Here is a 17,428-nt window from a genome sequence, read left to right as displayed (position 1 = left end):
TATCTGATGGCGCAAATATTATATATGATAAAGTCATGCAGGTTACTGGAACATAATAAGTATAAGAAGGCCTATTTAGTGTGCACAATAACTTTAAGTCTCGGTTAATCTATATTTGGGATAGTTGTTCACGTTGCTGTTGTTCAAAGGAACACAAAAAAATTCAAGGTCATATTCAATAATTATACATTTAAAACCATTCGTAATAAAGCGAGTTGGAAGCCTTGTTGGAACCTTTCCATGAGAACATTTATTCTTGCTACAATGTCACTGTGCTATGTTACTTGGAAATGGGAGTTTAGAAAGGGTCTGGTAGAGAACATGCCAAACCGGCTATGAACATGTCGGATGTTTAAATGAAAATGACTGTCCTTCAAAGGCTAAGGTGATTGTTATAACGGACTTAGGTCACTCCATTCACAGACTGTTGGAAGCAAGAATTTGTACCTGATCATAAAACTTGCAAGCTAATTTTGTAGAGTCCAACATTTCTCCAGGTATGAATGTGACCAGAAGTGCGTGGTGAAAACTATCTCTTGGGTAGTGTGTGTGTGGAGGGAAGGGAGATTAGGGTACAGTTAGTAGTACAAACATGCAAAATTAAGCGTTTTAATACATTTTATCTTAGTGAGAATAATAAGTAATTACTACAACACATACAGTATTTTGGTGTATGTTCTATTTCGTCACTTAACTCATTCTCTCACTCATTAAAAAAGAAAACAGGAACAGGAGGCACGCAAGAAACCATACTTATTAGCGGGTGGCGGGGTGACAAAACTTTGAAATTCTGCTATAATCTGGATGTCACTTTTAAGCTTTCATAACTCCCTCTACTGTACTTGTTTCATGAAGATAATTATTGAACTCCAACAAAGCGACTACTCAACAGTTATTGTCAACTTTTATCTCGTAACGAGACCACACGTGTTTGTCCATCTTTAAAAAGACAAGTTTCATTAAAGTACAATTTCCACTTTGCTTTTTAAAAGTAAATTCATATTTATGCAAAATAAAACATTAGTAAAGCATTAAAGTTATCAAAAGTATTTTTATAAAATCATTAATTAATATATTTATTACAGTTTTCAGTCCCTAGATCAGTATTATCAGAATTTTGTTCCTTCTTTGCTTCAGGCCCAGCATGGCCAAGAGGTTAAGGCACTCGACTCATAACCCGAAGGTAGCGGGTTCGAATCCTTGTCACACCAAACAGGCTCGCCCTTTTAGTCGTGGGGGCGTTATAATGTTACGGTTAATTCCACTATTCGTTGATAAAAGAGTAGCCCAAGAGTTGACGTTATGTGGTGATGACTAGCTGCCTTCCTCCCTAGTCTTACATTGCTAAATTAGGAATGGGTAGCGCAGATAGTTCTCATGTAGCTTTGCGCGAAATTTAAAACAAACCATCTTTTCTTAGTGCATGCTTTGCCTCATCAACAAGAGGAAGAATTTTACCATTTCTTCCGAGTGCTTGCTTTTCTTACTCTGGAACAGATACAAAACTGCTGTTCAGAATATCATAAAAGAGAATTTATACATAACAAAAGTGGCATTCCAGCACTTAGAACAGCTGTAGAAATACCCCCAACTTTAAAAAAAAACACGATTCATTTCTGGTTATAAAGTCCGGATGCGTTACTCCATCATTCTAACTCGTATGGACTCACTGGTCTTACAACCGCATTTCGATTACAGACAGAATGTGAGGCCCATATATTTATATCATACTATAATGGAACTCTAGCTTATATGATACTGAAAAAAAAAATTATTATGCAATGTGCAACTCTCAACTTCGCGCAGTTTTTATCCTGTGTCCATTTAGATTTGCAATAGGATCACGATTTTCTCGTTTTGCTTCCGTTTCCCATCACAGAGAACTTTATTTTTTTCCATTTTCAGGATGCAGATATGACATCATGAATACGTAACAGGCGGTTCTAATACACTTACGCCATCTATATAAATATAATAGTACTGTCTGTTGTATGTTCATCTAAATATTTTGCAGAGTGTGGATGGATCTTCTCCAAAATTGGTATGGAGGCTCATTAAATCCATGGGGAAATAAAAATTTTCAATTTTATATTTTGCGGTTATTTTGAGGGTTTTGCAGTGTTTATTTCCCTACTACTTCGCCCCTATTGACGGATCTTCACCATATTTGGTTTGTTGGTTCTATGAAGAGATATATGCAAATTTACGGTTTCACATTTTGCGTTTTACCGTTTATATGGGCTTTTTTTAAAATTATATGTAAGAGAAACAATTTTTAAGTTTTAAAATAGCCTTTCACTAATCATGAATTTACCCCCAGCTAGTACAAATAACCAATTAAAAAGGAGTAATATTACACCGGACATTCTCATTGTTATTATTAAGATTGTTTATTTGTTTGTTTTTGAATTTCGCATAAAGCTACTCCAGGGCTATCTGTGCTAGCCGTCCCTAATTTAGCAGTGTAAAACTAGAGGGAAGGCAGCTATTCATCATCACCCACCGCCAACTCTTGGGCTACTCTTTTACCAATGAATAGTGGGATTGACCGTCACATTATAACGCCCCACGACTGAAAGGGCGAGCATGTTTGTTGTGACAAGGGTTCGAACCCGCGACCCTCAGATTACGAGTCGCACGCCTTAACACGCTTGGCCATACCGGGCCCTTTATTAAGATTAAGATAGAGAGACAATATCAGAAACAAAATTCCTGCTTTCAAACCCTATTCACCATACACTTGTTTTATATAAAATGATACAATATGACAATCTGGTAATTGATGTAATAACACAACAGGTAAAAGCTATAGCCAATGATAACACTATAAATTTCTTATTTATACGTAAAAAAACAAACAAACATAGTCTATGTAGTACATCTCTAGAAGATGTTATGTAGGTATTTTTTTTTCAATCATAAGGAGGCCATACACGACCTAGTGTTCAGCGTGTTCGGAGTGCGAATCCGAGGTTCATACTACTAGGCCTGCACTTTGGATCCGTGGATCCGGTCATACAGGAGTAGCTCAACAATTCGTGGTGGCTGTTGAAACATTTTGGATTGTTTTACACGAAAATTTTACACGAGAATTGAAAATAAGTTGTCTTTCTTAACAAGTTATTTCTCTGTCAGTGAATTGGCTGGTTGATTCTAGTTTTTTTGTTTTGGCGGTAATTGGACGTTACCCACGAAACTAAAAAATCGCAGCTCAACACGTTAACCATTCTTCTGTGCTCGGCCCAGTGTTAAACGTTAAGATTGAATAGATAAAATTTTGAGAATCTGATTCTATAATGTTTCTACTGGTATTTCTCACACTGAAATTAAGCAATGACTTTTATAGTATTTTACATAAAGATTTTGTTTGTTTTTTAAGTATCTGTATGCTTTCTTATATGCCGTGAATTTATCTATTTCACAAATTCTTATGGTTTTTTTAAGTAGTAACTGAGAAACTTTATAAAGCAGGCAGAAAAGGCCAAAGGATGTGAGCAATCCAAATAAAATTATTGTGGAAAATTATATATTTATATACTTATATATAATTTCATATAGTTTTCCTGCGGTATGTTCCAGTACTTTATAAATTCTTGTCCCGGCATGGCCAAGTGGTTAAGGCGCTGATCTCGTAATTCGAGAGTCGCGGGTTCGAATCTCCATCACACCAAACATGTTCGCCCTTTTAGCAGTGGGGCGTTATTATATAGTGCACTTTGCGCGAAATTCAAAACCAAACTAAAAACGGGCAAATTTGCACATTTGTATTTACATGAGGTCTGAATAAAACAACATATGAATCGATATTTACATGTATTTATACTACAGTTATACGAAAATGAACAAAAATGTTTAGAAGCGAGTAGTTTTTTCCAGATTTGCGACTGTAATGTAAATCACGTGTCAAAATATAGTCTCAATCATCTTTTCGTCATACGTTCAAAGTCCAGTATATCTTGGTGGAAGCGCTTGTCTTGCTCCTCTGAGTTTGCTCCCATGTTCTTCTTGAATTTATCAAAATGAGCACCAAGGATATGGACTTTCAGGGAAATCCTGCAGCCTATTCTTGGAATAGCGAACTTCATGGCTCTCTTTTCCCCTCTGTACCATTCTGCAAAAGAACAAAATAAAATTGTTATTACGAATAATAAAATTATTTCATCACAACTAATGTGTAAGAGGCTCATATATTTTATATGTGATATTTTTCTATACTATTGGAAATTTAAAAAAAAATTAAAAGATATTTAAATTTTAAAAGGTCTAAAATTTGTATAATATAAAATCTTACTATTCAAGCAAGCAAATATTGTTCGTCTGACCTTTTAGAGTTTTTTTGCAGTGCTCGCAGATAAAATGAGATTCCCAGGGTTTGTCTTGATCTCCGACAGGCATGCCGAAATATGCCTTATAGACTTCATATATTTTAGCAGGTGCTGTCACAGAGTACTTTTTCGCTCTTGTCTTGATAAATTGGCCACGTACGTAGCAGAATGCGTCTGGAGAATGCTTGCAGCTTCTTGATGCCATCTCTGATAAAATCAGATAGGTCTGTGTGTTCACTTAGGCAGCTAGAACTAAACTGAAGTAGTGAGTGGTGAGCCTCTGTATATATATTACTATGGAAAGTTCTAGAAAATTCTAAAATTCTCATAAGTTCTACAACATTTTTGGAAAATATTGTAAGTTTTACAACATTACAAAAAGTTCCTGAATATTTTTGTAAATTCAAGAAAATTCTTTATCAGTTACTCAGCACTGAATCTATCTGGATTGTTCTAGAAAACTGGTAAATTTGAAAATTTTACCAACGAATAGTGGGATTGACCATTACATTATAACGTCTCTACAGATGAAAGGGGATAATGTTTGGTGGAACGCTTATAAGAAGTATTGTGACTACAATAGTTTGTTGATAATCGTCAGATTAAAATGCTAACTGATGTGTATGCTAATAAAATGTGAATGAAAACAATAACAACAAAAAATCCCGGTCACCCAAGCTGTATAAAAAATACTAATTAGAATATTTTATTTCAAGTAAAAAGGGTAACGACATTAATAGCGCTATTCTCGTAAAATTTTAACCAAAGTGTCTCCTTCTGTTAACTTCCCCCGCTGGTACAGCGGGATGTCTTCGGATTTACAACGCTAAAATCGGGTGTTTGATTCCTCTTCAGTAGACTCAGCAGATAGCCCATTGTGGCTTTGCTGTAAGGATACACACTCACACAACTTCTGTTAACATATTGAATTTCATGTACGTATATTGTGATACAATTACACATAATCAAGCTCACAATTCTTATGATTTTCTCATCTTATGGACATGTATTAAATATAACTCTTATGAGTTATTAATTATTACTTTCGTTTAACATAAGACCATCTTATAAGAAAATTGGAGAAATCTATGAATTATATTAGAGAGGCATAAGTTGTCTCTAAACGAAACAAAACTACACACTAGTTAAACTTAATAGCAACAACGTACTAACCACCGATGTCAACGACTTCCGTAGACTGACTGCAAGTTTTCTGCGTATTAAATGTCCTTATTTTAGTCACACGTTGAAGGGTGTTACGGAGGTGCCTAGATTCAGGATAAGATAAACGTATATTTAATTAATAACATACTTGGTTTTGTTTTGTGCATTCTACTTAACAACGTAATTAATGTGGTTTCCTGCTAAACGCGAACAAAGTCCACAAACCTCTCATTAAATAAATGAAAACGCAAATACTTAACTGTTTTTGCAGTGATTTATATTTACTCATCTCGGTTATTTCGCAGTCTATTATTTTATGTACCAATAACACTTCAACGTTATAGTAAGAAGTGTTTGGTTAGCTTGAGAGATAGTTGAAAAAACTGTAAAATTATAATTACATTGTACTCAATAGAGGTGTTTTTTTTGTTTTTTATTAAAGCTACGGGCTTAAGCCTATCGAAAAATTTAGAACCTATTTAATGAGTCCCAGTTTACACTACTTGATGCTTACTTGTGTAACGAACATTAACCCCTCAAAAATAAACAACATTAAAACTGAAAAGAAACATTTCGAAACATATCCTCTAATGCCTCAGACAAAGCACACATTTCTCAGCCTTGTAGCTTCAAACACGACCTAGCCTGACAGGATGTGGAGTATCAATTGGTTTGTAACTTAATGGTACAAATTGAATTATTTGTTGTGAAATGCAAAGTTACAAAATGGCCTATCAGTGATATGCTCACCATAAGTATCGAAACCTGGTTTTTAACGTTGCAAGCACGCAGAGTTACCACTGAGCGACTGAGGAATTATTCGAATTGAATTGTCAAGTGTGTATGTGCATTTCCTATAGCAAAGTCACAACGGGCTATCTGATAAAAAACTTGGTACTAGGATTAAAAGAAAAGAAACAGCACTTCAGCTGGATTGCACCAGGTGTATCGTAATACTTAGTATGGGTGAGTCGTGAATCCAAGGGTTCACAGTTCGCTTCCCCTTTCAGCAAAAACGCGTGTTTCCTTAACAGCTGTGTATGTGTTCTATAAGATGAGAATAACACGGAGGTACTCTGTAGATACTTTTGAATAATTGACTTCCCTCCGTTCAAAATTGTAAATGTGGAGATGGGCCCTTTATGTAGCTCTATATCAGGTCATCTCTTAAGTAATGTCCGATTTTAGGTTCAGAAAAAGATAAGTGATTTCAAACGTTTTTAATGTTATTTAATCCATAATGCATGTTCTATTATTATTAATTACTTCCTGCCAACGATCCACAAACTTCTTAATGCCACTTCCATAAAATTATTGGGGTTTGGAGGAAAAGAATGTAGAGAGGGTAGTTTTGACATATTCTTGTGTTCCAAGCTGTTTTCTATCAAGATAGTTCTGCAAAATTCGGAATAAATGATAATCAAGGTCTGGAGAATAAGGAGAATTTGGAAGTTTTTTCCAGTCTAACTCTTTAATCTTTGAAGATGTAATCCTTGCTGTATGGGCCGTGCATTATCCTGGTGTAACACAACACCTTTACAATTGATCAAAACAGGCCTCTTTTCTTTCAGTGCAACATTTAAGAGCTCTAACTGTTGACAACAGAAGTCTTACATAATTTTTAGATTGAGTGGAAACAACTATAAGTGGATCACAACAACAATATCCCACCAAATATTTAACAAGACTTTCCTAGGGTGGAGGTCCATTTTGGGCTGTGCTCTAGCCAGTTTACCTGTACTGAATCATTGTCTGCACTGCTTAACATTTTAATAAAATATCCATTTTTCATCTCCAGTCAATAACCTGTCCAAAAAAAGTGAGTTATGTTTACGAGAGTACAGAGAAGTGCAAATGTTCACTCTTGCTCTGATGTTGGCTTCTGTCAAGTCATGGGGGACCCATTTTCCAAGTTTTGACACCTTTTCAGGCTGTGGCAGATGACATTGAACTGTTGAATGGGTTGAATTAAGCTTATGTGCTAGTTCTTCAAATGTTACAGCACAATCTTCATCAAGTGCAGCCAGCTGCAAGTCGTCATTAAACCCAACAGAACGACTTGAACTTGGTGCATCAGTTGAACTGTAGTCACCTGGTGTGAACTCCTGAAACCACCTTTTACATTTTCTTTCATTGAGAATCCGCACCATAAACACCTTGAATGTTTCGTGTAGTTTCTTCTGCACTATTGCCTCTTTTAAACTCATAAAGCATTATATATGCCTAATGTGCTCCACAGACACATCCATCTTCATGAGGGTTTATTTGATTAATCTGAAAAAGTGGAGTTGGGTTAGTTTCTTTTATTTGTTTGAACATTTTTATGTAGGTCGTACTACATACTTTAGTCATTAAAACGTTCTACAATGACAGAAATGATGATGCACTTTCTGTATTAAATTTTCGGACATTACTTTTTTGGATGACCTGATACATAAGTTGTAAAAAACAAACAAATATATACATAGAATTCCAAAAATAATCGTTACTAAGTTCCAGTGAGTATAACAGCAGAATTTCACTCTCCTTTTACTGACTTATCATTAACTTTTTTCACCGAGTACAGAAGCGTGAAATATATGCATATTTCTAGCTTATCAAGTAGTTGCTGAGAAAATTTTGAACGTTTAGGTTGGTTCTGCTCATGAACGTTGGCCTAGATATATAGAGAATGTTGATGCTTTTCAACCAATTACGAATACTTTTAGGGTAGTACTATCAAACTAGTATCAATTTTCCCGATTTTGTTTTTTCCTATTTTGTAGGATATTGAATATCGTAAGTAACAAACATCAGCTGTACGAATTATTTGTTTATAAAATTGAAATTAATTTTATTAATTTATTAAAATTTTACCATAACTTCAAGTAACTTGTTTTTGGCTTGACAATACCTCACGATTATGTGTTAATAACAGAACTCGTGAAACATGAATTGCGTTATCACCTAAGCATCAGAAACAAAGTGCATATTAGGGAACAAAGATATGGACATCAATGAGAATAACCATGTGGACAATAATTTGGGTCTATTTTTAGTACAGTGAGGGTCAAGATGTGGTAGAAATCAGGAGGGGAAAAAAAAAGCACAATGTAATGCATGTAAAATAGGCAGTTTAATAAATCTAGCTGTCAAACTAATTTTAGTATTTTTATCTTTCGTAGCAAAACATTATCTTTGGTCCAAAAATCAATTCAAGTTTGAGAATTTGTAAGTTTATTAAAATTTATGGGTTGGGGCAAAGTGTTTTGTTTGTTTGTAGTTTAAGCACAAAGCTATTCAAAGATCTCTCTGTTCTGCGCCCACCATGAACACTGAAATCCAGTTCTTTAGTGTTATAAGCCTTCGAGCGTACCACAGAGCCAATGGAGGAGGGGGGGATAATAAACAAAGCCAAGTTACTGTTCAAAGCCTTTAAATGCATGACTAATTAATGCCCTCTTGTTCAAAGTATATTTATCTAATCAAAAACACCTTAGGTGTAAAAAAAAGGTGCGACGAAACTTTGAGGCATGATGGTGGGTAAAACACAAAACGTGACCTGACTAATTAATTAATATTTGCTGTAAAATTCTAATCAGTGCTGTATGTATAGCTACCAGTTTTGCTGCCAATTTTGATTTCATTCCTTTAAGTTGCACACTTAATTCTTTTTTTACAGCATGTTTTTCACACCTAAGTTGTTTTTATTACATGTCGTGGTTGTTTGTTAACACACACCAAAAAACACAGCAAATGATAAAGTGACACTCGACAGTAACTTACATTAGCTTGGCCCGGCATGGACAAGCGCGTTAAGGCGTGCGACTCGTAATCTGAGGGTCGCGGGTTCACATCCCGTCGCGCCAAACATGCTCGCCTTCCCAGCCGTGGGGGCGTTATAATGTGACGGTCAATCCCACTATTCGATGGTAGAAGAGTAGCCCAAGAGTTGGCGGTGGGTGGTGATGACTAGCTGCCTTCTCTCTAGTCTTCCACTGCTAAATTAGGGACGGCTAGCACAGATAGCCCTCTAGAAGCTTTGTGCAAAATTCCAAAAACAAACAAAACAATACATTAGCTTAAGGATCACAACATCACTATTCTGAATAGGCCTGTACTTTACAGAACCAATCAGATTCTTTAAAATATATGGTGTTCGCTTTTCTTCTCTAAAACAGTGTTAATAACTTCCTCTATAGAAACGCTATAGAATCTACATTAACAGTTTCTTGTCATTATGCACATGTGTTCGATATGGTCATATCAAGCATCATTTTACACTAATTACTTAAGTTAATATCGCGTGATGTTAAACGTTGTTTAATTAGAATTATTTTATAAAATTTAGTAAATCTATTTATAAAAAATTGGCAGTGAATAATGATTATCCACCCGATTGAGTATTTAGAAAATTTGAACTAGAACCTGCTAATCTAACATGCTTGAGCTAATCAGTATTTATGTATCTGCACGGCGTTTTACCTTATAGTTTCACTGCTTTAAATCAGCCGTCTTTAATTCGAATGAGGAAAGACGGTCAACTTAGGTGAAGATGTGGTAAAAATTTTAAATCAATGTTTTACGTGACTTTTTGCGTAGGCGTGCCCAAAAACTTTGGTCAAATATGAGTGTTTTTGCTGAATAAAGTTGCGCATGTGGCTTATATTTAGACTAAATTTGACACTAATTGTAGGTTGTAAAAGTCTATCAGTGTAACACATTAAAACAAATCTTAAAAGTTAAGTATTTTTTTCTATCAAATAAAATTTTCGTATTTTCAGGTTTGGTTTGTTTTGAATTTCGCGTAAAGCTACACGAGGGTTATCTGTGCTAGCCGTCCCTAATTTTGCAGTGTAAGACTAGAGGGAAGGCAACTAGTTATCACCACCCATCTCCAACTCTTGGGCTACTCTTTTACCAGCGAATAGTGGGATTGACCATGACATTATTATGCCCCCACCGCTGAAAGGGTGAGCATATTTGGAGTTATGGAGGATTTCGAACCCGTGACCCTTAAATCACAAGTCTAGTGCCTTAACCACCCGGCCATACCAAGCCCTCGTATTTTCAGTGCGAAGAAGAAACAATAGGAAATTCTCAATAACAACAGCACTTGATCAATCGAAAGGATTTGACTTCCTGTGTCCAAAACTGAAATTAGGTCTCAAATCGGTTAAAAGATGACGGTGCTACGAATTAAAAGTCTGTGCTTGAAAAAAATAATCAGAGCTATTCTATGAGCTGTTATTCTGCGGCTAAAAAAATAAAATAAAAATTAAAATCTTAATATCTCATGTATTTCTCAGTGGATTGCCTTCAACTTTGATTTATGAAATAAGGGTCCAGTTGAGCACATTTACCAAAAAAAAAAAAAAATATATATATATATATATATATATATTATCGCGCCCCTCGCTAGTACAACGGTAAATCTACGGATTTACAACGCTAAAATCAGGGGTTTGATTTCTCTCGGCGGGCTCAGCAGATAGCCCACTGTGGCTTTGCTATAAGAATACACAAACAAACAATTATCGTATTCCGAGTTACAAAAAGTAGAAAATTCCTAAACTATCACTGCTGTTAAGAACACACAGTGTGTCCTGCAGGTTGTTCTTGTCGCATAGCACGCTACCATGTGTTTTTATAATCGAAGCTGAGCTTCTGCCCAGGATCTTTGAGGGTTAATGAATAAATACACGTATTTCATTTAGTTTTTGAATTGAAGTATTGTAATGAATTTTTAAATGCATCGCTGATAGTGGCGATCTCTATCAAAAATGAAATCCATAAGTTAGAGGATTACTGTATTTTACGCCTTGTAAGACGCAATTTTTTCTTTAAACATCCTTGAAAAATCCCTACGCGAATTCCAAGACAAATGTGATGGGTTAAGGTAAGAGGGAACGGCCTCTCATACAGATCGTAATCTCATTACTTACCAATTACAAATATTTTCAATAACATAAAACATTCAGTTTAACTAATATTGTCGATATACTGTGAAGAATGTGATGTATTTAACTGTATTTATTCAGTAAGTTGAAAAAATTCAAGGCTGCATCAAGATGTTGGATGCTGAGTCAAAATATTTTTTTATACAATTGTCTTTCTAAACTTTGGTGCGTTTTCCACGATGTAGCGTCTTACAAGGCCTAAAATACAGTTCTGGTCTGTTTAGTAATTTAGACTAATTTCATTCGTTAAAGCAAGTAATTTTGAAAAAGAAACATTAGTAATATCCTTAAAGACCCAGATATAAAATTAAACTCCAACAGAGTCAAGTATGATGGTGTATTATTGTCGTGATTAGCTCTTCTTCTGGTAGTTTTAATTATCTTTCTTTTTGTAGTGTGACGTCACGTGTTAGTGATGATGATACGCTCATGCATATTGTTGTTCAGGTATCACTCAGCAATTATACGGCAATATTAACAGTTCCGTTTAATTTTTACGTATGATTTATCAGTCCAGTACGTTTGAGACAATGCGTTTTCTCGTTATTAAAATTGTAAGTTTTACGGAGAAAAAATCCCAGACACATATATGTGGTGAGAAAACTATTAAATTATTTCAAGCAGCTTCGACACTGGACAGGCAGTATTGACTGGTTCGTGCATAAACACATGACTACACAGTTGGCTATTTGTGCTTTGCCCACTACGGGTATCGAAACCCGGTTTTAGCGTTATAAACTTAACGCTGTGTCACTGGAAGGTGGGGAAAAAGTATAGAAGAATAACATTAATATTACTTTATTTACAAATATAACGTGTATGTAACTATTTTGAGTAAGTAAACAGCATTTAAACAATGTACACACAGACAGTCATTTTTTTTGGAAAACACTTTTAAAAAAATATGTCAGGAAATTTCTAGACAAGAATAAATTCTAATTTTTTCTTTATTTTTCTCGACACTGAAACTATTAACATTTAAGTTTTTCAACAAGTAGACGCCAGAATAAAGAACGCATTAAAATATGTCTTAAATTTTTTCTTTACTAAATTATAAGCTATGCTTTCAGAGTTTGTTTTTGAATTTCACTCAAAGCTACTCGAGGGCTATCTGCGCTAGCCGTCCCTAATTTAGCAGTGTAAGACTAGAGGGAAGACAGCGAGTCATCACCACCCACCGCCAACTCTTGGGCTAGTCTTTTACCAACGAATAGTGGGATTGACCGTAAAATTATAACGCCCCCAAAGGCTGAAAGGGCGAGCATGTTTGGCGCGACGGGAATGCTTTCAGAGAACACGGAATAATAATAATAATAATAAATATTTTGGTCCTCTATGGACACCTGGTGGGCTGACTTGTGACTGCACGCAGTGTATAAAATACACGTTCATGATATTCAGTAAATAATCAGAAGCACAAAGCACGGTGGAAAATCAAGTACAATTCATGTTAATCTGATAAAACTGCACCTAACTCCAAGTTGTGATGCGTCAACTTTATAACGAACTGCCCTCATTTACCATAAACAGCTTACAAGATTGGTACTTAATGAGGATATGAGATATACCTGTTAGTTCAGGAAGTAAATTATAATGTTGTTATTTTATATCCTAGTGTCCCCTAGTAGCAGAAATGTACTGAGAAATCAACAACAAGATGTGTCCTGACGAAGTAGGCATACCTTTACGTTCAGTAGAATGTTTAGTGAATTAGGAGGAAACCGTTACACGAAGTAATCCTCTTTGTTGTTTTTGTTGTGTAAACATGCTCCAAACATGCAGTCGCGGATAATTGTAGGTATTTCCTGTGTCGTAGGTAAATATGGAAGGCAGAAGAAAAATGATTTATTTCAAAAATAATACGTTACCTAGAAAATTCTTGAAGCAGCCTATCTTATTGTATGGTGAAAAGAATTTAGGTCAGAGCTTGGTCTTTGTTTATTTCGTCTTTGTTTCGAATAACTAACATATTTGTTACGAAGAAAAAAGTTAAAATTAAAACAGATCCTAAACTTGAACTCAGTGACTTTATGCTAAAACAACTAACACGTTACATAGTTTATTATTCTTCGTAAATATGCATAAGTCTAAAGATGTTGTTCTCTTACTTTTTCACTGGTTTAGATAGTTCCATCGTGCCTCGTGTCCACAACGGGTAATTGAACAGATTATTAGCGTTGTAAATATCAAGTTTACTGCTAAGCCTAGAGTATAAATAAACATTTAAGAGATTTGGTTCTACATGTGGAACTTATAATACGGTTACTTGATTGTTTGGATATAAAAACGAAGCTACAGGACGGGCTGTCTGTGTACTGCCCATCACGGGTATCGAAACCAAGTTTCTAGTGGTTTAAGTCCACAAACATACCGCTGTGCCACTAGGGGGCTTACAACACTCTTACTGACATTTCTCAATAATTTTTTGTTGACATTAAGTTCTTTCTAATTGTTCTATTGCCACCATTTGTTTGAGATGTGAGTCGCACACCATTTATTTGTTTTGCGATTAGTAAATCAACCATCATCTTTCGTTTACTATTTACATTAGCCCCCCAATGGCACCGCTAGAAACCATGTTTCGATACCTGTGGTGGGCAGAGCATATATAGCTCTTTCTGTAGCTTTGTGCGTAATAACAAACAAACAAACTAATTTCATTATATTAAATAATTAGTGTGTAAAAACCTAATGGCTAGATATACTCATGTACTTAAAGCTGGTGTTTTTTGTTCTTTTTTTTTTTTCATATAGCTGTGACTGTTCGCTACTTAACCAAAAGATATATAGGAGAATACAGTTCTTTCAAAGGTAAGCTGTAACAACAAGTTTAGTTTTAAATTTTTTAGCACTAGTTCATTGGTACCAAAAACCAAGTGGTGATATTTAGTTACTACACAACAGAAGCTAACCCCTGAACCTACCTTAAAAATAATGATTTTGGTTTTTACACAAACAACATATAATTGGTTTCTGAGAGTAGAACTGTAAAAAACCTGATTTCTTCTCATTTAAGTCAATACTACTGTGACATTTGAATTAATTTTTATTGATTGTGAACCGAAACCACACGATGAAACATACTTTGAATTTCTAAAGAATTAAACTGTATACTCTTCATTTATTCTCCAAAGAAAACATTTCGTAGTGTACAGTTACATTTCTAACCGGTCGCTTGTAAAATGAACACGGATATATGTCCAGTAGCTCAGTCATGAGCTCGATGCTTTTCAACGCTAAAATTCGGGTTCAGTTACTGCTGTGTGCAGAACACAAATAGCCAATCGTGAAGTTTATGCTTATCAATAAATATACAGGTCAAACTTACAAATCATCATGCGAAGAAAGCAAAAAAACAAAACAAAAACACACACACAACAAAACAGCATTTTTTAAATTTCCGGTACTGAGAAACTAGCATGTATTGTTCGCTCTTATATCTTATTATCATTTTTAATGAAAACATTTAACTGATTCAAAACCTTCTTCTTTTGAAATCGGCCCGGCATGGCCAGGTGGTTAAGGTTTGAATCCCAGTCACACCAAATATGCTTACCCTTTCAGCCGTGGGGGCGTTATAACGTAACTATCAATCCCACTGTTAGTTGGTAATAGAGTAGGCCAAAAGTTGGCGGTGGGTGGTGATCACTAGTTGTATTTGCTGTTGTCTTTCACTGCTAAATTAGAGACGGCTAGCGCAGATAGCCCTCGTGTAGCCTTGTGCGAAATTTTAAAAAAATGAACAAACAAGCTACTGTCTAGGATTGTGAGACCAGTCTTAGATTATATATTTTGATGTATTTTTCACAGACCCTCCCTTGTACATGGACAATGGCTTTCAAAACCACATTTAAATTAACTCAAAACACAAAAATTTATTGGAACTACATCGGATTTCACAAGTATGTTATAATTTGGAACTGGTGTGATTACAGATTAATCACTAATCTTTCTCATTCAAAGAATCTATTGATCTTGTAATGTTTCTGAAAACTCATGAACTTTCGCCTTGTAAACCTTCATCAACTTCAGTTCCTTGTTTAGTTTCCTTTGGCCTACCTTTGTCGAAAAGAAAACATTACCATTATTTGAAATCAATTTCAGAATTAATGAGTGATGTGTTGTTTACTTAACCTCTGAGCCATGTTTTGTGAGGTACATACCATTAATCTCTTAGTCAGAAATGGCTCAGAAGTCTTAAATATTGTTATATTTCTGGTCATGTTTCTATATTTTCCCAAAGAGAAAAGTTGTACATGTATGAAGGTTTGTACAAGTTATTACGAGATGGAGGTTGATTTCAGTTTGGATATATGTAATAGTAATAAACTTTGATGTACACAATTTACGATTATCTGACAGTACTCTAGGACTTTTGTCCGACTTTGGCAAAGGTATAAATTCAGAAGTCCAAATACGCTTCGTTTGCTACACCAGCTAAATGGTTTCAGCGCTACGTTGGTTCCATTTTTACCTATAAGTATCACACCCGTAAACGGTAACTTACAAATTATGGCTTACTAATGAGAATCTTTATTGGTTAAAATTGTCACTCAATTAGTAATTTCAATACTGACAGGCACGTTCGCAAGGAAACTTTTAGTTTGAAATACAGAAGTAAAAAGATCTTCAGGTAAAACAAGAAGAGAGGTGGAACAGGCACGTAAAATTCCTGTTACGTGTAAGATACTATATATAAAAAGACAATCGTCCTTTCCACCAGCAAATCACTTGACGCCCCAGAGATAAAGCATCCCCTGCTTTCAAATGAGAGTGGCAGCCATCACGTGAGCAGTTTTTACACCCTAGGAAAAATAACATTGTTGTTTTCTGTACATAATACCTTGTTTTCTCAGTCTTCCTCAGGATAGAATAGAAGATAAATGATTAACTTAACCTGCTACCTCTACATCAGGGATGCCATGAAGTACAGATGCATTTAACTTTCATTGTGCGGTTAAAATGCATGAAAGTATAGGATGTGAGTGCATAACCGGAGACAGAAATAACATCTGAGCAGTACTGCTTTCTAGTTGTCCAATTTATACTCGTATATTTGGTAAATGAAAAGATAAAAATGGGAAATGAGACATGAGGGTTACTGTGGTCAAAATGTAGAAGTGGACCTTACGTAGTGGCTGGTCTTTTTTCATTATTGGTCTGAGAGCTATTATAGTTTGTACTCCTATTTCTTCAGACTCTTTTTCATAAAAACCAGACAAAAATGAAAGGAAAATATTTCCTAGATGGATGTTTTAGCTCTTTTCATGGCAGTAACGCCAGTGAACAATACAACTGAATGTTGGTCAAACACGAGACCCCGTATTTTAATGTTAATGACATCTTTCTATTATACAATAAATTACTTGCTAGTTATACAAAGATCCAATAGAACCCAACACCAAATGCGTGTTCAGACAATAATCAAGAGGTTTGTTCTTGCAGTACATGTTGTTTTTCCTGCTATTATCAGTAGACGGTTGCTCATGCTCTACATATGACTATCACACTGAACCATCTGCTCTTGTATGAAAAAATAGACAAAAACCAAATGGTTTATTCTGACACTATACTTAAACGTTTATTTATAACCTATTCATATTTCTTTTTGTGCTTATGGTTTCCTGGTACAATAGTAACCGTTTTAAACAGCACACATAAATAAACACATAAACTTAGACGTCTAATCATGGGGAAGTAAGGAGATATGTGGAAACCCGATAATTACTCAATGTTGAAGGTTTTTAATTTTTGTCAGACATTTTCTCGCCTCGTTTCGTTGGTCATTTCACCTTCATTCTTGCATCCCCTTCACTTTTAAACAAACTTAGGATCCAAGTTATGCAAATATTATATTATATATATATATATAAATTGTGTTTTTGCAAGTGTAAACTTTATTTTTAATTTCAGATTATTTGTATCAACACAGCATTACTTTTGATAATGTTACAACTGAAGTGAAGATCCTGGACACGTCTTCCTGTAAGGTATGTGATC

General features: G+C 35.1%; 1 protein-coding gene across 2 annotated transcripts in view; it reads left to right on the top strand.

The window, feature by feature from the left end:
* The window catches only part of LOC143234080 (ras-related and estrogen-regulated growth inhibitor-like protein), a 53,546-nt gene that overhangs the window by 34,223 nt on the left and 1,895 nt on the right, over positions 1–17,428 (top strand). The window contains exons 2-3 of one of the 2 annotated variants that reach the window (XM_076471135.1): positions 14,183–14,239; positions 17,342–17,418. In XM_076471135.1, coding sequence (XP_076327250.1) covers positions 14,183–14,239; positions 17,342–17,418 — 134 coding nt within the window. The remainder of the gene's footprint in view (positions 1–14,182; positions 14,240–17,341; positions 17,419–17,428) is intronic. The other variant, XM_076471136.1, reaches the window with a different exon arrangement.

This window comes from Tachypleus tridentatus, chromosome 12, assembly GCF_004210375.1.
Source record: "Tachypleus tridentatus isolate NWPU-2018 chromosome 12, ASM421037v1, whole genome shotgun sequence".
In the NCBI taxonomy this organism is placed as follows: Eukaryota; Metazoa; Arthropoda; class Merostomata; order Xiphosura; family Limulidae; genus Tachypleus; species Tachypleus tridentatus.
Note: the sequence above shows the minus strand (reverse complement) of the source record. Positions and strands in the feature narration are given on the sequence as shown.